The 22,954-nt window shown below is 37.5% G+C and overlaps 1 protein-coding gene across 3 annotated transcripts in view; it reads left to right on the forward strand.

The window, feature by feature from the left end:
- Window positions 1–22,954, forward strand: part of abca7 (ATP-binding cassette, sub-family A (ABC1), member 7) — a 32,531-nt gene that overhangs the window by 1,724 nt on the left and 7,853 nt on the right. Inside the window, exons 3-39 of one of the 3 annotated variants that reach the window (XM_067512295.1) lie at window positions 991–1,084; window positions 1,655–1,796; window positions 2,895–3,019; window positions 3,981–4,099; window positions 4,789–4,986; window positions 5,122–5,214; window positions 6,228–6,465; window positions 6,801–6,940; window positions 7,388–7,504; window positions 7,602–7,799; window positions 8,237–8,442; window positions 8,865–9,041; window positions 10,228–10,450; window positions 10,674–10,895; window positions 11,151–11,355; window positions 11,531–11,644; window positions 12,079–12,250; window positions 12,814–12,945; window positions 13,520–13,659; window positions 13,799–13,936; window positions 14,161–14,402; window positions 14,799–14,856; window positions 14,977–15,179; window positions 16,914–17,043; window positions 17,141–17,164; window positions 17,660–17,805; window positions 18,033–18,157; window positions 18,341–18,451; window positions 18,986–19,178; window positions 19,419–19,513; window positions 19,758–19,790; window positions 19,907–20,012; window positions 20,093–20,167; window positions 20,303–20,472; window positions 21,695–21,872; window positions 22,538–22,653; window positions 22,780–22,924. In XM_067512295.1, the coding sequence (XP_067368396.1) occupies window positions 991–1,084; window positions 1,655–1,796; window positions 2,895–3,019; window positions 3,981–4,099; window positions 4,789–4,986; window positions 5,122–5,214; window positions 6,228–6,465; window positions 6,801–6,940; window positions 7,388–7,504; window positions 7,602–7,799; window positions 8,237–8,442; window positions 8,865–9,041; window positions 10,228–10,450; window positions 10,674–10,895; window positions 11,151–11,355; window positions 11,531–11,644; window positions 12,079–12,250; window positions 12,814–12,945; window positions 13,520–13,659; window positions 13,799–13,936; window positions 14,161–14,402; window positions 14,799–14,856; window positions 14,977–15,179; window positions 16,914–17,043; window positions 17,141–17,164; window positions 17,660–17,805; window positions 18,033–18,157; window positions 18,341–18,451; window positions 18,986–19,178; window positions 19,419–19,513; window positions 19,758–19,790; window positions 19,907–20,012; window positions 20,093–20,167; window positions 20,303–20,472; window positions 21,695–21,872; window positions 22,538–22,653; window positions 22,780–22,924 (5,343 nt within the window). The remainder of the gene's footprint in view (window positions 1–990; window positions 1,085–1,654; window positions 1,797–2,894; window positions 3,020–3,980; window positions 4,100–4,788; window positions 4,987–5,121; window positions 5,215–6,227; window positions 6,466–6,800; window positions 6,941–7,387; window positions 7,505–7,601; window positions 7,800–8,236; window positions 8,443–8,864; window positions 9,042–10,227; window positions 10,451–10,673; window positions 10,896–11,150; window positions 11,356–11,530; window positions 11,645–12,078; window positions 12,251–12,813; window positions 12,946–13,519; window positions 13,660–13,798; window positions 13,937–14,160; window positions 14,403–14,798; window positions 14,857–14,976; window positions 15,180–16,913; window positions 17,044–17,140; window positions 17,165–17,659; window positions 17,806–18,032; window positions 18,158–18,340; window positions 18,452–18,985; window positions 19,179–19,418; window positions 19,514–19,757; window positions 19,791–19,906; window positions 20,013–20,092; window positions 20,168–20,302; window positions 20,473–21,694; window positions 21,873–22,537; window positions 22,654–22,779; window positions 22,925–22,954) is intronic. The other 2 variants (XM_067512296.1, XM_067512297.1) reach the window with 2 other exon arrangements.

Raw genomic sequence — 22,954 nt, forward strand, 5'->3', positions numbered from 1 at the left:
CAATGTTTACTACAGGAATGTGACTACACTGTGAGATATAAGTGTCACATGTTTATGAAAACTTGGTAATGCATGATTTCTACATCTATCAAAGTTACAGCATTTCCAATACATATTTACCCTTAATGTCCTCCTGAGCTGTGGCAGACTGATATGATTGGCTTTTTACTTGTGTTTACAGAGTGAAACTGAATCATATTACAAGCCAATAGTTGTGTTGGACTTTGATTGGATAACAAGTGTACCAGTTCATCTTGGTTACTGTAATATGCACCCACCTGACATATACATTGTTTCTGCAAAACTAAGTAAAACAAGAGAGACTATTTATTTCTCTCCAGTTACCCCTCATCCATGTTGTTAGTTGGTGATGTTACAGTCTACAGAATTTTCCTTTCAGTAACGTCCTCTGAAAAAGTCCAAATACGTGTTACAATTTGCAAATTATTTATTATGTCCATAATAATAGCTATTAGCCACAACCTGCTCCTTTCAGGAGTCAGTGGAACCTCTCTCCAATCCTTTGTTTTTGTTTTTTTAAACAAAAACAACAAAACAAAAAAAAAAAATGCAGGATCATTCAAATCAATTTTGTCTGGTGAACAACCATAGAAATTGGAGCAAATTAAACACACAAATGTAATCGAAGTGCAGACTGGGATTACATTTTATCTCACAATTTGTGGACTTTGAAGTGCATTTTTCCCACAACGGCTGTAAGCGTAGCCCTCATTTCTTACAATGTAGTCATGTTCTTGGTGGAAACATTCAAAAATGTTTAGCCTCAGTAAGTTGCAATAAAGACCAGCTTAAAAATCTCAATAAATATTGTTTCTGTTTTAATTAACACAAAGTGACTTTTATAATTAAAATTTGTCAGCTTTAGTAAAGGTCACATTGAGTGATATCAAATTTTTGGAAAAGAGAACAGTAATGGCTTTTGAGTATTTGATGCCCTTAAAACAGCTTCAGTGTTCTCCTCTCATTCAGATCCAGCTGATCATTGAACTCCTCTGGCCCCTCTTCCTCTTTGTCATCCTCATCTCTGTTCGTCATTCACACCCTCCCTACAAACAGAGCCAATGTGAGTGACATTATGTAATGTCCCTGCTTTCAGACACACACCTACACACGCTTGCATGTCTGGACTTTTCCAACCAGCTTAAGAGGATTTAGTCACTAAGAGAAATTCTTGTGCCAAACACGCACATTTGTTTTCCTAACCTAGTGTTCTTGACCCTATTTGAAAAGACCTGCATTAATATAAAGTGAATTAAGACAATTATGTAACATAATTAAACATAACAATACACAACATAATTTAGACCGATTAGTCAGTGTGAACTCACTGAAAGGACAAAAAAAATAAGCCTGTACCTTACTATTCTATACTTCAAATAAAGTAGCAGACAGACAGAAAAGCTGTGCACTTAGTGTTTTATGATATTACAGAAAGTTATTAAGAGCATCAAAACACAGTTATATAAAAACAAGTTGCATGATCCCATGAAACTGTTTAGGTTATGCTGGGATTATTGTTCGGTCAGGTGTCCATAGATTGTGTTTTAGGTCAGTGACACAGTATTTTCGTTGTTTCGTGTCTCACATTAATCTCCTGGTGTTTGTGTTTGTTTTTCATTTCCTTTTCCTTTAGGTCACTTTCCAAACAAGGCTTTGCCATCAGCAGGCACCTTGCCCTGGATTCAGGGTATTATCTGCAACATTAACAATCCCTGTTTTCACAGCCACACACCAGGGGAGATACCTGGCCAAGTTGGGAACTTCGACAACTCCATGTATGTAACCTGGGGGTGAAAGCATGGATAACTTTGTGGAGTGGTGGGGTTTACATGATGACCATTGCTCACTTATACAGTAGTCCATCTGTAGTCTTTGCAGCTGTGTGTTATAGTCCAAAATAGTTTTTTATACCTAACCAACAAGACAAAAAGTAAAACAAGACTATCTAATGGTAGAAATATATTGTACTGTATCAGTGCTCCTGCATGTTTTAGTCGTTTGGCTACATATTGCATGGTTGTAAGTGGCTTCTACTTTTTTCCAAGGCAACCTTAAGTTCGTAAGTGATTACCTACTTTTCAGGTAGCAATTGGTGCCAGTTAATGCTGTGGTACAAAAATTAAAAGTAAATGTAACTCTTGAAATCCATTGTAGTTAATATTTAGTTGAATTAGTTATTTTTTTAACAACACAAAACAATACAATTTGCTTACCCAAATCCACAGAATTTTTCTTTTGCATTTATTGAGAACTTGCAGCTCAGTTTTGGCTATGTCTTCTGCCATGTGCAGTCCTTTTTTTAAGCAGTTTTTTTAGCTGCTTCTGTGAAATGAAAATTTCTTTCATGTATAAAAAAGAGCCACATACTTGTTTGAATTTAGCCAGTTTAAAATTGTGCTCAGCTTCACTTGATTGAGCACAGCAGGTGGTTTTAATATACAGGAAGTTGTGTTTGCTAGTTAACTAAAAAGTCTACTAGTATACATATAAAATACAGTGATAATTCATATGCATTTTTTTGTTTACTGCATAAATTGGTCAAATATGATCTCATCTCCACCAACATCACAATTATCAACAGACTATTTCTAAGCTGATAAAACACAGACAGTTATGATCTGACTGTACAGCAGGTTGAACTTTGGCAGTAATGACCTCAAGCAAGTGCAGTTGTAAAGACATGGAGATTATACCTGTGTTTTATCTGGTTAGAAAAATTGTGTTTGTTAATATTTGTGACTTTGGTGAAGATAATCGCATTACATGATCAATTTGTACAAAAAAACATGTAAAATTGCACTGTCATTACTTTTTCTTTTAATTAATACTGTGTATTTGTCACTGTTAGAACTCTTCTTACTGTCGTTCTCCAGACTGTCTCGTCTGTTTGTGGATGCCCAGACTGTTCTGTCCTACAGTGGAAACCGGACCTCACTAAGCTTTCAGGACCTGATGGAGAGTGTCCAAAGGCTGGCAGAAAGACCTGGAGCTTGGCCAAGTAGCACAGTTTGTTTGAATCTCCTCTAGCTTTGATCTGAATGAATATATTGACATTCTGAAAATTTGGACCGTAAAGACATTAATGTATATTAACAACATGCAGTTGTTTTCCTAATAAAAAAAAACTATGATTGGTTAACCAGTTGGTCCATTATGGTTAAATGCAAAAGATGGGTGAGCAAATACGTCAATATAAACCTTCAGGATTCCTCACCAAAACTTACCAGAAATCTGGTAGAACCTTGACTTCCATCAGTTAACTTATAATAATTGTTGGATTGAATAGAGGAAAACAAGACTCTACTGTAAATTCTGCGAAATAACTACACAATACTAGACATTTGCTAAATCCCAAAATCCTGTTCCTTTGTAATTGAAGGCAAATTTCTGTGTGGTTACAGGAGACTGAAATAACTAAACTTAAATTAAACCTCAGACTAAAATGTAGACTATAAGAACCAGTTTTTCCTGGTACACGTTTTTATTGCAACAATGTCCACTTAAAACAACAAACAGATAAGACGAGTGAGAAAATTAATATTGTGAATCATCTAACTTTTATATTTCATCTTAACCATACTAACCAGCACATATCTGAGCCATCATGCTGGATTAAAGCCATGGTCATGAATGATGACTGATGCTTTCTGCATCAGAGCTTAGTCAGTTTATTATTATTGATTTTCATTGCAGATTACTAAAACCAGAAACAGGTTTTAAAATGATGATTTTGAAAACTAAAGTCAACTAGCCTGTGGCAAACGTAATATTTTAGTTTTTTGCCAGATATGTCAAATATGAAATCAAATAATTTAAGTTCTAGATTTAATACAGAACAAATGTACAAATTATTTGCTGTTAATGTCCAACAGAGGAGGAATTAATCAGCTTAACAGCTTGTTTTGAAAGATCTTTTCTAGATGTTATTTGTAATGCAGGTGTTTGGATTTCTATTACAGATCTCCCAGTGGAAGAATATCTGAGAGCCAATGAGACATTTTCCACCTTCCTTTTGACCAATGGCAGCCTGTCTCCTGTGACTGTGGACCAGCTGATGAATGCTCGTCTCAATTTTCAGGTGGGGTTTCAGCTATAAATCCCTACGTAACAAATTTTGAATTTCAAAAAATAAGGACCCAGTAAAGCCGTCAGAATCTCACTTTTGTGTTAATTGGTTTATGAACCAAAAGTGATTTCCACTAAAAGTGCAAAATAAGAGAAATTAGCTGAAATATTTGTACTTTATTTTCCCAATTCCCACAGAAATATTAAATGTTCTTAGGTATAATAAAAGGTGAAATGCTAAAAACATAGCCAGGACAAATTTTGGAGACGCTGAGAGTTTCAATTATGTTTTTTATTATTTAAACATTTTAGCAGATAATAGTAATAGACATGAATAATGGGAGCATGGTGGTGTAGTGGTTAGTTGTGTCACCTCAGTGCTAGAAGGTCCCTGGTCTGTTGCCTGCCAGCTTTCTGCATGGAGTTGGCATGTACTTCCATTGTTTTTGTGGGCTTCCTCCAGGTACTACGGTTTATCTTCCACAGTCCAAAGGCCTGCATGTTAGGTTCATTGGTAACTCTAAATTGCCTATGTTTCTTTGTGTGGAACATGGAAATAAGTAGCATAGAAATCTTTTTAAAATTACAGCTAAGAACAAGTTTTATTATGTTACTATATTATGTTTTATCAATTATATTTCTTGTACCCTATCTAATGCTGTTAGAAGTAAATATTGAGACTTTCAACTTTCTCCCATCTAGGTTTCTCTGGCTGGTGCTCAAATGCAGCTGAAGGACCTGGTTTGTAATGTGAGCATGTTGGGACAGTTTCTGACAGTGGATGGAGGAGAAGCAGTCATGAAGGATCTTCAAGCTAAACTGTGTGACCTGCCTGCTGACGTCCTGCGGGAGGCTGAGCGCCTTTTTCTCACTCAGCTTGACTTTACGAAGTTCTTTACGGTAGAAATCTTCTTTGGGCAACAAATGTTATTATAAATTCAGTGAATTCAAATGAGTTTTGTGGCTGTTTGCTGTGAGTTGCTTTTGTTAAAGTAAATAATAGCAATAAAAATATCTATCTGTCCTCCGTGTCAGAGAGATCGTCTGATGGCCAACGCTGGAGACCTGAGAGTCATCAGTCAGGCCATTACCTCAGTTTCTCAGGAGCTGGCTGTCCTCATGGATGATGTAAGAGAATGCACGTGTTCATTGACATCAATCAGAGTCTGCATTTAGTTCAGATGAGAGACTGTAGATCGGACAGAAAGTGCATTTATTATTAACAAGTATTATTTAGTGCAACTTGTTCATTGGTGCCATTTGTAAATAGCTGCACTTATTTTGAAACATGTTATTATTTTAACACTTATTTCTATATCTATTTCCACATTTTTTGATTCACACATTTATTATTTATTGGGCCCCTTTTGGGTCCCCATATTTTGAGACATACTCAATCCTGAAGCTTGTAGAGGAACCTTAGGCTTTTGTTATAATACTTTTATTATAGAATTGCAATGATTTTCCAATGAATTGATTCTTTAATCAACAAACAAAAAACTAAACTGTTTTTAGTTAATTATTGGGCAGTCAGTTAATTAACCTTTTTTTATTGTGAATAATCACAGACTGTCATTAATTAACAATTAATCAAATATGTTTTATCTACTCAGAATTTGCGAGAAAGGCGCATTTGTTTTAAGTTTTAATACCATTATCGCCATAGGAGTGAAAACCTGGTACTGATGGACATCGTGAAGCTAATGAACTGATGATTTAGTTGAAATCCATTAATAACTTCAAATGTGACAATTTGATGCTTTTGTGACAACAACCCATTTTTGTTTGTTTTCTTTTGTTTTTATATTTTGGATTAAAAAAACAATTCCTTCAACAAGTAATTTAATGGTTTAGACTATTGTGAATGTAAAAAACATATCAAATGTTTTTTAATGTTCTGTATAATTTTATTGACCAGATAATTAACCTTTTAAATCACAATTGTTTTATTTTGCTTTTATCTTGTTTCTGAAGTAAAACAGTCACAACTGGCATTTTCACAATCGTTCATAGGTATCTGTAGAATGTTTAGGATGATCTCTGCTATTATTGTTTTTGCATTGACTGTTTTTCTTCCTTCTTGTGTCGTTCCTTTAACCATCTCCAAATCTTTCTCTCTTACTTATTCTGTCTTTCTCTAGTTTTCCTCCCTCTCCAGCTTTGCAGAGATGAACACAGCTCTTCATCTTCTGTCTCTGGAGAATCGCACGGCACTGCCCAGAGAGAGTTTCAGAGCATTTTCCAGGATTATGTGTGGTCACCCTGATTTTGGGGGTGAACGCATCCCATCACTTAACTGGTATGAAGACAATGACATAAAGTCCTTTTTAGGCAAAAATGGCACTGAGGACACTGATCTGGACCACGACAATAACACCAGTAAGAGAATTTGCAGATCCAAGTTTGTGTGTAATAATTGTTTTCTCTTATGTATAGATAGAAATCTGCGCAGATATTTGACGGGTTGTGCTTTAAAGTATCAGACCACTTATTTACGCAAGTTATTACACATTTCCTGTGTTCATTATTTTGTCTAGAAGACTAAAATCTAACAAGTGCTCTTCTAAACCTTTCAGTTCCTTTAAATATATTAAATTAGTCTAAAATGGATTTAATCACATTCAAGCTAAATCATTACTATTCTGTGTGCACTGTTTATATTCTTTCAGTTAGCTAACATTTGACCTATTTGATTTCTTCTTTTCTTGCTATAGGTCCATTTTGTAAAAGTTTGATTCGTGGTCTGGAGTCCAACCCTTTGTCTCGTATTGTGTGGCGAGGAATCAAACCTCTATTTACTGGGAAAATTCTGTACACACCAGACACCCCTGCAGTACAGCAAGTCATGAAAGAGGTACAACAAGCCAAAGCTCAGAGAATAGGACAGAGGATTAGCAGTTAAATTGTTAAAAGTGATGCTGTAATTAAGCAAAGAAGTTTGATGTTTTATCTGCTAATAATCATCAATAGTTAACATAAATCAATGTATTTGTTTTTGTAACACAGGTTGTATAGCAACCTGAGAGGCGAACGCTCAGCTTGTGTGACTCAGATTGAAACAAGAGACTGACAAGTCTATTAAATTAGGTTTATTCTGGGATGTCCTGGTGACTCAGCATGTGAAATCAAACACCACTTACTGTAACTGCAATATCCCCAGACCTTGAAGCAGTTTTTTTTTTAATCTCTGTAAACTTTGGATGAAAAGTATATTCCGCTGTTTTATGTGTTGTAAAACAACTATAAACATTATGAAATAAGCACATCCATTTTAGCTAACTATATGTTGTGTTTGTGGAAGGTGAACAAGACTTTTGCGGATGTGCAGATCCTGCAGGAACTGAATGAAGCCTGGATCGAGGTGGGACCACGAATCAAGAACTACATGGAGAGCAGTGTGGAGATTCAGCTGCTCCAGGTCTGACTCACCAGATGCTACAAGCATAATAATCCTGTTATGACTTATTTGGTTTTAAATCCTTTTTTTATTTATTGTGACTGTATATGTGAAACAGAATTTGTTGAAGCGGCCAGAGTTTGCAGTACTGGTCAACCTGCGTTTGGAGAACACCTCCTGGACAGCCTCTAGGATTGTACGTTTCCTGTCTACACCCTCACCAGATGCCCCCAGAAAGCCTGGAGCACCACCTACCTGGTTTGATGTGTACAACGACATCAATCACACAGTCACCACTCTTGCACAAGTCACTGAGGTTCTTTCTCTTTTGAATTTACTGTTTTCAATTGTTTTCTGTGCTTCTTTTTAAATATGCAAGTACAGTAATTAGAATTACGTGTAACAGGATTAATTAATTGATATTTTGAAAAAATAAGTTTTACTTTGAAATGCTTACTGCTTCTCTATTTATAAAATTTTACCTACTATTAATATTCACAGAGAGGACATGAAGTTAGGTGGTGTGAGAGAAGAGGATGCAGAGGATAGGGTTAGATGGAGGCACATGATTTGCTGTGGCGAATGAACAGCTGAAAGGAAAAGAAGATAATGTTATTTTGTGTTATATGGTGGTAAAATAGTAAAGAGTTAAAAAGTGAAGTTTAAGTCAGCTTACAGATTTAATTACAGATTGTTTTTTTGTTTTTTTATTGGTGACATTTTTGCTTTGACATGTTCTGTCCTCGTCTGCAGTGTTTCTCACTGAACAAGCTGGAGGGGTTGCAGACTGAGGGTCAGTTGGTTGACAGAGCATTGGAGCTACTGGAAGACAGGGAGCTTTGGGCAGGTATAGTTTTTATGTTGCCAAACTCTTCATCTCCCAAGCTGCCGCCCCACGTCACTTACAAGATCCGCATGGACATTGATGATGTGACACGGACCAATAAGATCAAGGACAGGTACTAAATACAGCCCAGAGCTCCATTTTTGTCTCTTGCTTCTCTTTTATAATAGTTTCTAGATATTTTCATTGAAATTGTAAAAGGGAGTTTTTACATAATTTGAGATACTATCCAGTCTGCTTCTCTATTTAAAAACATTTAAACAGGATTTAAATAATTTAGCATTCGGCACAAATAAAATATTCTCCTCACATAACACCTGTTGCTGTTAGGTAAAATTGAGAAATATATCATTTAATTATCTGTTGTTGTCCTGAACCAATGAGTAATAAAAAAACAAACAAAAATAAGACTAGAGCTTAAACGGCAAGAAGATTCTTTTTATCTTGGTTTTGACCTTTCAATGTGGTAGGATTTCAAAAATAAAACACACATTTGTTTGTTTGTTTTTTTGTTTTGTTTTTTTCTTTTTCCTTCAGGTTTTGGGATCCTGGCCCAGCAGCTGACCCTTTTAATGACATGCGCTACATTTGGGGTGGCTTCGTGTACATCCAGGACCTGGTGGAGAGAGCTGTGAGCAAAGTACTGACCGGCGTTCAACAGACTACAGGCATCTACATCCAGCAGATGCCCTACCCTTGCTATGTAGACGATGTGTGAGTGTGTTTATGTTGTTGTCTAAAGAATGTGAAGCTTTGTCACACCGTGGTATCTGTTGGGACATGCGGACACCATCTTGTGAGGCATGTGTTCTGTTGTTACATTATGTGTTTCCGGCATATATTTTGTGTGGCTAAAAAGTGTTCTGAATTGTTTAAATTTGATGGAGAGGGTAAGAAATTGAGAGGAATTCAATTTCAATTGCAAGCAATACTATTTAGAAAACCTAGTACAGATACATTCACTGACTCACTGACAGAATTCTCACTGCATTTTAACTTTGACATTTGGGTGCAAAAAGTAGCACCTATTCATTTTGAATCGGCAAAATGCATAAAACTAAAAAAAATGTATAATGTATATTTTATTTAAAAAATACATTATAATATAGTATATTATATATTATCAAGAAAGATTTAGACCTTTGCACTGACATTTCATTAGTTTACTATAACCTTTTTATACTCTCCTTGACAATTTGGGTTTCTGATGATAAAACATTTGCATTAGCTGAATGTTCATTCAATATTATGTGAATGAAATAAAATTGCTTTACTCTTCCTGCCATTTCAGAGGGCGTCCAAAATTCTGTACCTAACTGCAGCGTGAAGTTAACTTCAGAATCTCTACTGATTTATGTATGAATGTATGATTTATGTATTCACAAACAGCACACAGAGTGTCTCACATTTTACTGCCTTCAGATGATTAAGTTCACATTCACCTATCTGTACCAGTGTCAGTTTTAGCATCTAGTCAATAGTTCTATAAAGAAAAAATAAAGACAAACGTTTCATGGAAGTGCAAAGAAATTGTTTTCCTTTAAGCTTCATTATTTTACAATAAAATGAGTGGGGGCGGCTGTAGCTCAGTTGGTAAGGCAGTCATCCACGTTCGATCCCCGTTCCCGGCTATATAAGCGGCTCTAGGCAAGACAGTGAACCCCTAACAGCCCCTTCCCCTCCCCAGCTCTGCAGTGCCTGCCCAAGCTAGGTAGTAATTGGGGAGGGTTGTGTCAGGAAGTGCATCCAGCGTAAAAACTGTGCAAATCAATATGTGGAAGATGATCCACTGTGGCGACACTGAACTTACGGGATGAGCCGAAAGGTCAAAAAAATAAATACACATTTTTACAATATAATGAAAATCGAATTATGATCTCTCCCTCCCACTTTTCTACAGTTTTCTTCGAGTGCTGAACCGCTCCCTGCCACTCTTCATGACGCTGGCCTGGATATACTCTGTGGCCATGATCATTAAAGGCGTGGTGTACGAGAAGGAGGCCAGGCTAAAGGAAACCATGAGGATTATGGGTCTGGGAACAGGAACACTGTGGTTTAGCTGGTTCATCAGCAGCATAGTTCCTTTTCTGGTCTCTGCAGCACTCCTTATTGCTCTGCTCAAGGCAAGACGACAACCCAGTCTCTACAAAACATATTAAAAGAAGAATACAAACATTGAAACACAATACAAACACACCAGGTTTGGTGTGATCAGCATAGAAAGTTAGACTTATTTATTTTTTAAGTAGAATTTTAAAGTCAATGTTTGTTTAGGTCTTGTATAGTTTCTTCTGGTACTATATTAGCTGGAACATTGTCCATTGCTCTTCTTCTCTTTGATTCCAGTGGGGAGACATCTTGCCATACAGTAGCCCGACTGTTGTCTTTTTCTTCCTCATGGCATTTGCCACTGCCACCATCATGCAGTGTTTCCTCATCAGTACCTTCTTCTCAAAAGCCAACCTGGCGGCTGCCTGTGGGGGACTCATATACTTCAGCCTGTACTTGCCCTATGTACTTTGTGTTGCCTGGAGAGACCACCTCAGAACTACTCACAAAGTCCTCGCTGTGAGTAAAGTAATTATGGGTAAAAGTACAATTTCTTTAGTTTTATTAGCAAAGTTCTAGTAAAAGCAGACTCCTGGTTCTGTGACGCTTTTTTTTCTAGCAGTAGAAGTGTGAATATATTTATTAACTGATTAACAAAATTTATCATTAAATTAAATGTATCTAATCTACTGTGTCTTTTGTACCTTTTTTACTGTCCACTATCACAAAGTGTTCAAGTCCAAAATTGAAAATTGTTTGTTCTTCTTTTATCAGAGTTTTCTCTCTCCTGTGGCCTTTGGGTTTGGATGTGAGTATTTCTCTCAGTACGAGGAGCAAGGTGTGGGCATCCAGTGGTACAACTTGCGCATCAGCCTTGTAGAAGGAGACTCGTACAACTTCAGTACATCTATAGTTATGCTTTACGTGGATGCCTTTATCTATGCCATTGCAGCCTGGTACATCGAAGCTGTGTTTCCTGGTATGACTGTATTCCCTTTTATGCAAACTTTGTTTGGCCAGGTCTGATCAAGGATTCAAAGAAACTGATATAAGTGCTTTGCTGAAAACAGCTTTACAAAGGAATGCTAACACCACTTAAACAAAACTAAACAAAAAATGTATATGTTGCATATGTTGGCATGTTTTTACACCAGGTGAATATGGTATCCCCCGGCCCTGGTACTTCATTTTCCAGCTGAACTACTGGGGTGGGATTCCCCTAGAAGCAGGCATGCCAATCCCAGCAGCTCCTACGGAGCAGGATGATGGTATGAGGCTCTGAAAAATGCACAACATGACCTGTTGCACTTTTTATACTTTTGTTAAATTTTATTCTACTGCACCTAATGGTGCAGTCATAGTTACACTTGGCCTTCAATGTGTGATCTACTGTGGAATTTTTTATTTTCAGCCAGCAGTTCTTCAACTGCTCGTCCACTTCAATGTTTAAAACTAAAAAGAGACTGGAGCTGAGTATAAGCTTCAGTCCAGACTCCACATCGTTGTCATGACATTTTTGAGTTGTTGTCTGTTGTGTAGTTAGAGGAATTTCAATGTCTAACATTCTTATGATTTAGCTGGTGGCTTCTGGCCACATAATAAACTTTATTATTCATTATGAATCTCTGTGAGGGCAGAATTACACAGTACTACAACAGGTAATTAGGTATTTTGACTCCTCAGCATTTTTGCATGTCATCAGATCATATCGAACCAGAACCCACTAACTTGATGCTGGGAGTGAGCATCAGAAATCTCGTGAAAATCTACAAGAAGGGAGCCAAACTGGCTGTCAACCACCTCAACCTGAAGTTCTACGAGGGGCAGATCACTTCGTTCCTCGGTCACAATGGAGCTGGCAAGACCACCACCATGTGAGTACAGCTGCAGACTGAGAGATGATCACTGTCACCACTGAGTTGTTGTATCTATTTGGGTTTTAAAGCATTTTAAGTTATGTTTTACAAGAGTGTGATTCAGAAATCTAAGTGGGGATGTCCCAATACCACTTCATTTTCAGGGCTTACATTTGAGTACTTGCCAACACAGAGTACGGATACAAGTACTTAACTATGCTTCTAGTATGACTCTGCTGGACAGTAAAATTTCCGTCAATCCATTGCACAGTTAAGCTGATGTGAGACACTAGGAGACACTGCTGGTCCAAATACCATTGGGGGGCACACGTGAAGACTAACTCTTTAAAGACTGGATGGAGAATGGAAGTTGTGTGTTTTTCTGCCAAAACAAACATAGTGCCAACCAGCATTTTACAAACACAGCATCTTTCACTGAAAAGAACAAAACTGTGTATTGAATAGCAGTTATTGTGTATGGACCTGATGTAGAGCTTTTATCGTTTTATTTACTACAGCTTTTGCAGTTGCAAGTATAAAAGGTACAAAATAAACAATGCACTGATTCTAAATTTCATCAGATCTGTCTTGACTGGCCTGTTTCCACCCACCTCGGGGACCATTTACATCAAGGGGATGGACATTCGCCATGACATGGACCTCATCCGGAGGACCCTGGGGGTTTGTCCACAACACAATGTCCTATTTGACATGTAAGGTTCACCACTCTTCTGTGACTGCTATGTTTTGTTCCAAAACACTGGTAATAGGGTTGTGAAGTTATCAAATCTTGAATTCTTCAGTGGTTACCACAGTGGAACGTTATCCGCATGTTGATTTGGCATTGTTTTTTTACGCCGGATGCCCTTCCTGCCACAACCCTCCCATTTTATCTAAGCTCAGTACCGGCACCAAAGAGATCCTTGGTGGCTGAGTGGGGCCACACCTGGTTGGGTAGCATTCATGGTATTCTGCATCCCAACCCGACGCTATACGATGCTATACCCATTGAGCCACCAGGCCCCCAATTTAGAACAAGTTTAATAAATGTATTAATTTAGAACAAGTTTAATAAATGTATTAATTTAGAACAAGTTTAATTAATGGTGTTTCCACAGTTAACAAGTAATCAAGTCAGATAATTGTATAATACTGAACAAAACAATCATGATTATGATTTTTGCCATAGAGTAATCATCAGGCAGCCCCAATTTATAAGTTTTAAGCTAAAATAATTTCAATTATTTTTTTATATTTTTCCTTTGTTTGTTTGCTGGTGTCTTTCAGACTAACAGTGGAAGAGCATGTGTGGTTTTATGGGTGTCTGAAGGGTTTGTCTGAGGCTGAGGTGAAAGCTGAGCTGGACACTCTCCTGGATGACGTTGGTCTGTTGCACAAGCGACATGAACAGACTAAAAATCTTTCTGGTAAACTTGCTATTTTAACTTAGAATGTGAATGCATGGAACAAAATTTATGTAGTTAGTTGATTGATTGATAGTTGATGATTTTCTCATGGTAAATATTTTTTTCTTTAAAACAAATTCTTTTCCACTGTCCCTCTCAGGTGGGATGCAGAGGAAGCTGTCTGTGGCTATAGCATTTGTTGGAGGATCTAAGGTAGTTGTTCTGGATGAACCTACTGCTGGTGTTGACCCTTACTCACGCAGAGGCATCTGGGATTTGCTGCTCAAATATCGCAAAGGTATTGAATATATGTTTTGTGTGGTTGCTAAATGATTAATTGTTTCAGAAATACCATTTACCTACAAGTTATTAAACGCAAAAGAAATGTATAGCATAAGGATGAACGGCTGCTGTACATGTAATGCTGACTAGTTTTAGAGTGAAAAGAGATTCTTAGTTAGATTGGAGGTAAACAAGTGAGAAGACCAAGTGAATATATTTGTCTACTGTTTCCTCAAACAGGCCGAACCATCATCTTGTCCACTCACTACATGGATGAGGCAGAGTTGCTAGGTGACCGGATAGCCATCATCTCCCAGGGAAAGTTGTGCTGCTGTGGCTCACCCCTGTTCCTGAAATCCTGCCTGGGATCTGGCTACTACCTGACTGTGGTGAAAAGAGAGGGAATGGACTTCAGCACTCCCAGTAGTACCAGTATCTGCACGAGTACCAGTGTCAGTACTAACAAGCTGCCTATTCTCAAGGTTTGATGTTCATTTGTATCTTTATTTATTTATTTATTTTTATTATTATTAGTAGTGGTAGTATTATTATTGTTTATTTTATTCAACTTAATCACATCTAGATCAGACCTGTTGCATTCATTTAAAGTGTTTATTTAAAAGGGTTCATGACAAATTCAGAATTTTTAAGTAGTAGTTTAATTATTTATTATTTGGTCTCAATTTTTTATCATTTAGAAAATGTCACTTGCACCAAGTTGATTTTGTTTGCACAGGTTTGCTAATGCTTTGCTTAATTGATAACATTATGTAATGTTGTTTAAAGTGTTCATGTAAAAACTTTCATGACAAATCTTTAAATTTTCCTGTTGTTGAAGTCTGCTGTGTAAATCCTGAGAACTGTGCTTTGTCTTTCAGGACAGTGAGTCATCCATGAGTGAAGACACTGGGCTGGGAAGTGAGGAGAATGGTTCATGTGAGTGTTTAATGGCCTCCCCAGTGAACTGAGGTGCAGTTTGGTACATTTATGCTTTTTACTGGACACAGTTTAATGTCAGAATTATAACATAATCCCTCTTCACATCATCATATTCAGATCTAGTGGCATTGCTCTCCCTGGCACAGCACCACATTCCGGGTGCGAGGCTGGTGGAGGAGTCAGGGCGTGAGGCAGTGATCAACCTGCCACAGACGGCCACCAAGGACAGTAGCCTGGCCATCTTCTTGTCTGAACTGGATCAGCGGCTGCTCGAGCTGGGCATTAGCAGCTATGGCCTGTCAGACAGCACTCTAGAGGAGGTGAAACATTTAAATACATTTCCATTCATAGATATGCCACTTAAACAAAAGACTACAGTTAGGAAAGCAAAGCTTATTTTTTACACACATAAAAAAATAAAAAGACTTACCATACATAAGCTTTCTTGTCCCTTCATTATACAGTTAGCTACAGCCATATAGTCACTGTCACAACTCCTCTATCTTTATGATACTATTTGTAGGGCCCCTCATGGAAATCTGTCATTAGTGATTACAGTAGCAACAGAAGGTTCAATTACAAAATAACTACTAGTGGCCAAATATAGGTCTTCAACATCACAGACAGACAACAGACATCTGTGCGATGTGTTTATGTATTTAGATCCCCAATGGCTACTGTGCTTTAACAGGAGCTAGTCTTCCTTCCTTCTTTCCTTTCTATCTTTACCAAACATTAGTAGGAATATCATCATGACTCTATGCCTATCTTGTAGATATGGTAGCTCTTCTTATGCTGATACCATCCCTTAAAGAAAAGTTAATTATAAAACAAAGGGGAAAAAATATATTTGCATTTTATTCTACTTAATCACAACTGGGGCAGACGTGCATTTATATAATGTTTATTAAAGTGTTCATGTAAAAACGGTAATGACAGATTCTGACTTTTAATTACGAGTCAGGGATCACGAGAAGAAAATGTCAACATAACAGCTCCAAAAGGTGTATAAAACCACCATCACCAGCAATTCATAATCAATTTTATACCTAATGAAATTGATACATATAGTTTGTTTACACCTAATTCAACATAAAACCTAATTTAACTCGCTAGTTAGCCAAACTATTTCCCTAATCTAGCTTGATTACATAGCAGCAACAGTGTGACAGCTACAAAACGGGGGACCACCATCTTGGAGTACCCCGTGAAAATGTTTCTATTTGAACTATCTGAACTTTTTTCCCCCTCTGCTACCTGTTTTAAATCCAACATGACTGAACATTACCTGATGGCTACCTCAATGTCATGTCATGTTAATTAACATTTAATCTGCATGGTGGCTGCATTTTCATAGTTTAATTAGCTTTAATTAGTTTTTTGTGTTTTTTCCTGTCTCATTCTCAGTGCATTGTATATCAATTTTTTTCAAAATTTTTCTCAAAAATATGGTAATGTCATATGACACCTCCTAACCTTACATGATTTTATGTGTTTAAGTGTATTTGAGCATAACAGGATCTCACATTATAAGATTATTCCCATCCATGTGGGATATACCATATGTACAGTATATCAGCCAGCTGGCATCAAGAGTGCTTTGTGGATAATGTGCTTAATGTTAGGATCGAATTAGCACTGATACGAGACCTATGGAGCGTGAAAAGGTTAGTCAGTGTGAATCATGTCAACTGGTCTTTCTGTAAAGCTACTGGATGCTCATTAACTGCAGCGTGTTGTCTAGAGCTTCAGATCTCAGGCGAAAACAGAAACAAATTCCTTATTCCAAACTGGACAAAAAGGAGACACTAAACAATAGCACTTGTTTAAACGTGGACAAGGTAAAATAAATACCCAGTTTGCACTAAAACTTTTGCATGAAATCTTTACCCATCTTGAGGCTGGAGTAGAGAGAAGTGTTATATTTAAAAATGTATAAATTAAACCTAAAATTCTCTACTTATTGCGCAGTATATAAAAAGCTATTTTCACCTCTTGAAATAATGAGCAAAAGGTGTTTAATCATTTAACATTACCAACCTTTTTATTTCCAGATCTTTTTGAGAGTGGCAGAGGAAACAGATGTGGATCCGGAACTAGACTCCCAGACTCAGTCTCCCCAAAATCGGCAGCTATCAGCTGGGCAGCGAGCTGAGAGAGAAAATGCAGAAGAACCAGATACAGGTATGCACTTTAGTCAGTTACATATAGTAGATTTGTGTAGAACTTGTTTTATCATTCCATCTCCAGTTAAAACTGTTTGTTTCCATAATGCTGCCAGGAAGGAAAAGGCTTCGTAAGCAAGGTACCTTCAAATCATCACTTACTTGTACTTAAAATTATTGTTTGAAAGAAAAATGGAGTATGTTTTAATTTTAACCAAGATAAGAAACTTTGAAAAATTGGAAAATAACTTTCCACATTAAACTGTTAAAGGTGACTGATAAAGGAGGTATAACTAAATGTGGATTCACACTTAAATGTTGCTACTTAAATCTGCTTGATTTCAGAATTTACAAATTTAGTCCAAATGTTATAGTCACTCTTTTTCTGTCAAGTATCTGTCATACAGTAATAAGACAAAAATGCCTAATTAAATCAGACTGACAAAAATATTTGAGTTTTATCAGCTATTTAAGCCAAACTAAGCCACCAACTGCCAGATGTGGCTCAAACTCAGTGCTGCATGATGGAAGAAAATAATAATTTGAAAAAAAAGTAGGCAATAGTATGATCCACAATCATTCTTGTCGTGTTTCTACCCCTGTTCAGTTGTTACATTGTGATTTTCTGTCTGCAGAACCTCATGAGACAGACCTGCTGAGTGGCCATGGCCGTGGTGGCATCCCCCTGACTGGCTGGTGGCTGACCTGGCAGCAGCTGAGGGCTCTCTTCATCAAACGTTGCCTTTATGCTAGGAGGAGCCGAAGGGGCTTCTTTGCTCAGGTGAAGACAAACAGTAACAACCATTTTCAAAGAGCTAGATTCAAAAGCCATCTGTCATAAATTAAGTTCATTTTTCCAATAAAAAAAGGCTGTTTCATTTAGTCCCCTTTAATCCTTGTAAGATAAAAATGTGTTGTTCACTGCAGTGGTTAAGTATTAGTTATTAGACAATATTAGAGAAAGATCTATTCTTTCTTTAGGTTGATCTTGCAATGGTTGATTTACAGATTGTTCTGCCTGCTGTATTTGTGCTGGTCGCCTTGCTGTTCAGCCTCATTGTTCCTCCATTTGGGAAGTACCCTGCCCTGCAGCTGCAACCTTGGATGTATGGAGAACAATATACCTTCTTCAGGTGGGTATATATCCCCTTTATGTTAGTCACCACAACAAATGTTTTGGATCAGTTGATGCCATTGTGAATTAGTTTCATCTACTCCCTTATTCTGTCACAGGTAACCAGTTGCAAAAAGAGCGTTTAGATGTGAAAATGTCATGCTATTGTTATCCGGAATTCACTTGTGTTTAATGTTTCCAGTAATGATGCTCGTGGGAACCCTGAAATGGAGAACCTCTTAGAAGCTCTGCTGGACCAGCCAGGCTTTGGTACCAACTGCATGGAGACTGACAAAGAGGACAACATCACTAGGTTCTGAGATCTTAGACTCTGTTAAATGACATTTCTTTTACAAAATGTGATAGATAGCAACAAAATACAAATAAACTGAGAGAAAACAAATAATAAAACAATTCTGAAAGATTAAACATAAAATACATGAATTATACTTTCCTTTATAGAGATAATTCTTAAAGAAGATCTAAAATCTGAACTAACATTTAAAGTATTCAGCTCTTGCTGGGATCCCAGAAGTAATGTTCAGTGGCAACTGGCCTTGCTTCTTAAAGGGCTTTCAATAACTATGAGCAAGTCTAGTTGCCACTAAATAGCACGCTTGGGATAACAATGACCTGGATGACTGTCTTGCTGGGATCTTCAAAAAGTATATTAATTTGATTGGGATAATAAGCAACCTAATGTATGTTCTTTACTGGCATTAAGGAAAATGTCATTCGTAGGCTTTATCTCTACAAACAGTTTTTATCATTACCATTAACTCCAAGTTTGTTTTGGATTTACATTTTGTCAATACCAAACTTTAAGGCAACGTTGTCCTCTCTGCAGGAATCCTCAGTGCAAAGGTGAGCATGGTGGCCTGTTCATGCGCCCACATGTCTCCTACTCCACCTGGGACATGTTCAACAGAGGCAACTGGAGCAGAGACAGACCCTCTCCTGAATGTCAGTGTAGCACAGAGGATGTCCGCCGGATGCTGCCTGACTGCCCAGAGGGTGCTGGTGGTCTGCCGCCTCCGCAGGTCAGTATGGATTTAGATGGTAATTGATTTACTTTCACATGCTGAAAATGAAGTTAATTTAATCTAAGTTCACTGCTTATCCTAATTAAGCTCAAATTAAACTTGGTTCAAACAAAACAAAACTTTTCTCAAGCCTTGAATAATTTGAATAAAGTTTTCTCCGGTAGGTTGATTATATACTGTAGGATGCATCTGTATTTAACCCTTTGGTTAAACCTCTTTTAATTGGTTATTTTTCAGATTAAGAGACTGACTGGAGACATCCTCCAAAATCTGACAAATTATAACATCTCTGATTATCTGGTAAAAACCTACCCTCAAATCCTCAAAAAAAGGTACTTCAGTAAACACATATTATTTTTGGTTTTTCATTTCCAGTCATTTTTTTTTCACATTTAGATTTTTAGTGCTGCTTATTGGACTTCAGATTAAACTTCTAGGTTGTGAATAGCAACATAATGTAAAAATCACAGATGGCAATGTTAGTACAGAGATATTAGCCCTGTATCACACTTCTTCTCCATTTCCTTTAGAAATGTTCCTCACAGATTCACTGTTTCCCTTCTGTGTTAATTGCAGCCTGAAAACCAAGAAGTGGGTGAATGAATTTAGGTAAGCTGGTGATAAAAAGCATCACCAGCCTCATATACTCCTCTAAATGACTGAAAATAAATAAACTTATACTTAGACAATTTCAAAAGGTATAAATTTTAATTTCTGTGCTGCAGATATGGAGGCTTCTCTCTTGGGGGCAGAGCCACTCAGACTTTATCTCAGGTTCATCATGTCCAAGACTCGATCATGGCAATCAGGAGTCGTTACAGAGTCCCACAGGTACAATGGGGTCTCCAGCTTGCTCGATCGACCTTGTTAGGTTTCTAAATGGGCTTAACTTATTTTTTTGCTCATTACAGAATAGTTCACTGGATCGTCTTCTCAAGCGACTGCCAGATTTTCTAGGAGGACTAAACAGTCAAAACAATGTCAAGGTAAATAATTGTCTGTACGTAAAACACAGACAAGCCATTTTAAGACACAAATTACAAAGAATCAGTTTGTGTTTCTTTCTCTTTTCATTCAGTAGCTTTATGTTTTAGAGTGAAAAATGCATTCTTATCACTCAGGTGTGGTACAATAACAAAGGATGGCACGCCATGGTGTCATTTGTCAATGTGATGAACAACGGTCTGCTGAGAGCGAGCCTGCCCCCAGGACCAGAGAGAAGAAAACATGGCATCACTGCCTACAATCACCCACTCAACCTCACTAAAGAGCAGCTTACTGAGATGGCCATGTAAGTTCACTCTTTTTTATTTTATTCATTTGTTTGTTTGTTTGTTTGATTGTCCGTTCGGGCTTATCCAGTAAGTTCAGGGCCACCACAGCGGATCATTAGTCCGGATGTTTATTTGGCACAGTTTTTACGCTGGATGCCCTTCCTGATGCCACACCCCCTTTTCTACCAGACTTGGGACCGGCACTGTTGATGGGGATGTGGATGGGGATGGGCTGTTTGGGGGTTCAGTACATTGTCCAGGGACACTTCAACAGGTGGTCGGGAAGAGTGGGGTGAAGCCTCTGACCCTGTGGTTGGTGGGCGGCCACTCTGCCAGCAGAGCCACTGCCATTGGAAAATAGCATTGGCTTTGCTAACAGTCTCACATTTCTTCTACACAATTGTAAATTAGGCTTCCTGACAGCAGGACTTTATGGATGAAGTAAAGTACTGTACAAGTGTCAACATTTTCCTGAATTGTCCATTTCAATGCCTAATTGGTCTCAAACGGTCATTTAATACGGTTAGGTCGGGTATTATTGCAATAACACCTGTGCAGTTGCCACATTTGAATGTTCTCCGTAAAACATTGGGGATTCTGTTAGAGTGAAAGATTAGGAAATCATGAGGATACTTGACTAGAGTATAATCTGGCAAACTCTCAACTGACTGCAGTCCTGTAAAATTAGTAAAGTTTGTAATGAACATTTTATTTAATACATTAATGATTTAAAAGGTATCACAGTACAGAAGCTGAATATAAAACAATACCAAAAGTGATTTAAATAAGTTTCTTTGTCAGCTCTTAAGTTGCATTGCTCAGATCAATAAAGAAAAAATATGTAAAGGTGTAGTGTATGCTTTTTTTCTTCTTTTTACATAAAAAAACAAAATACAGTCCTATTGTTTTGGATTGTTGATACAGTAACAAAGGTAACCACGGGGTTATTCGAATGGAAAGTATTTTAAACGTGTCCACATTTTTCCACATAATAATACAATATTTAGTAGACGTACATTTGTTATTTTTAAGCAACCCAAATTCCCTATAGAATGAATGTGGGCAAAGCTGGACCATCCAACTCTACCAGTCTGCCGCCTCTAGGCTAGTACTTCCATTTAACAAAAACTACCTTCAACAGAATTATGTTTAACCACAATATTTGAGTGGTTAAACACATAAATCCACAATATATGTTTTGTGTATGTTCATATGTGTTTTTCCTGCTTCCTCTTTCAGGATGACCTCTTCAGTGGATGTTCTGGTTTCCATCTGTGTGATCTTTGCCATGTCATTTGTGCCAGCCAGCTTCGTTCTTTTTTTGATCGAAGAGCGAGTCAGCAAAGCCAAACATCTTCAGTTTGTCAGCGGGGTCAAACCCATCATCTACTGGCTTGCCAACTTCACCTGGGACATGGTCAGTACTCGGTACAGAAAGTACGAAATAGTAAAAATAAAAATCTTCAATGAGCCACAAGTGTCACATTTGTTATAATGTAAGTAATGAATGTATGAGTAAAATGTCAGATTGAAAGTGGACATCAGGGGAAACGTGAAGCAAATTTAAGCACAGACAGTAGTGTTTTTGCCATTTCTACAGTGTGGCAGTTTCTGTCACAGAGCATTGCATGAAAAAATCATACCTTTTATTATATCTTTAATTGTAGTTCTGTAAATGTGGAAATGCAATCTAATACTGTTTGATTTATCTTAACATAATGGAATTTAGATTCCTTCCAAGAGTTTGTGTGCACATTTCAGTGTTTGCTTTTATTATGAATTAAGCAGGTATTGCTTATATGGACCATGCACCATAGAAGCACCTAACTGTTACTTAGTGTGAAGGGCCTATTACCTTTTTATGTAACATTCATCATGACAAAAAAATTACATGATAGTTGTGGTTCCAAATAATCTGATAAGCCTTTAACTTTCTCAACATCAACTCAAACTGGCTATCTTGTATTTTCATTTAATCATCTCCAAGTACCTGATTGTTCTCAGGTTTGACTCAGGTTAAACATTATTTTAAGGGAACATAGAAGAATAAAATGTACTGAACTTTGTTTGTTACTTTGTCAGTTGAACTACACTGTTCCAGCCATCATGGTGGTGCTGATTTTCATCGGTTTCCAGCAGCAGTCGTATGTCTCTGAGAAAAACCTGCCAGCCCTCGTCCTGCTTCTTCTGCTCTATGGGTACGTTTAGACTGTCTGTCTCTGTCTCTCTGCGTTGGCCCTGAGATAGACTAGTAGCCTGTCCAGGGTGTACCCTGTCTCTTGCCCACTGATATAAATACAATGTATCTTTCTTTACTTATTTAGGTGGTCGATCACACCGCTGATGTACCCAGCATCCTTTGTCTTTACTGTCCCGAGCACAGCCTATGTGGTTCTGACCTCCATCAACCTCTTCATTGGAATTAACGGCAGCATTGCCACCTTCGTCTTAGAGCTGTTTGTTGATGAGGTACAAGTTGAAATAATTTAGACAAAGAGG

Source organism: Channa argus, chromosome 8 (assembly GCF_033026475.1).
Source record: "Channa argus isolate prfri chromosome 8, Channa argus male v1.0, whole genome shotgun sequence".
In the NCBI taxonomy this organism is placed as follows: domain Eukaryota; kingdom Metazoa; phylum Chordata; class Actinopteri; order Anabantiformes; family Channidae; genus Channa; species Channa argus.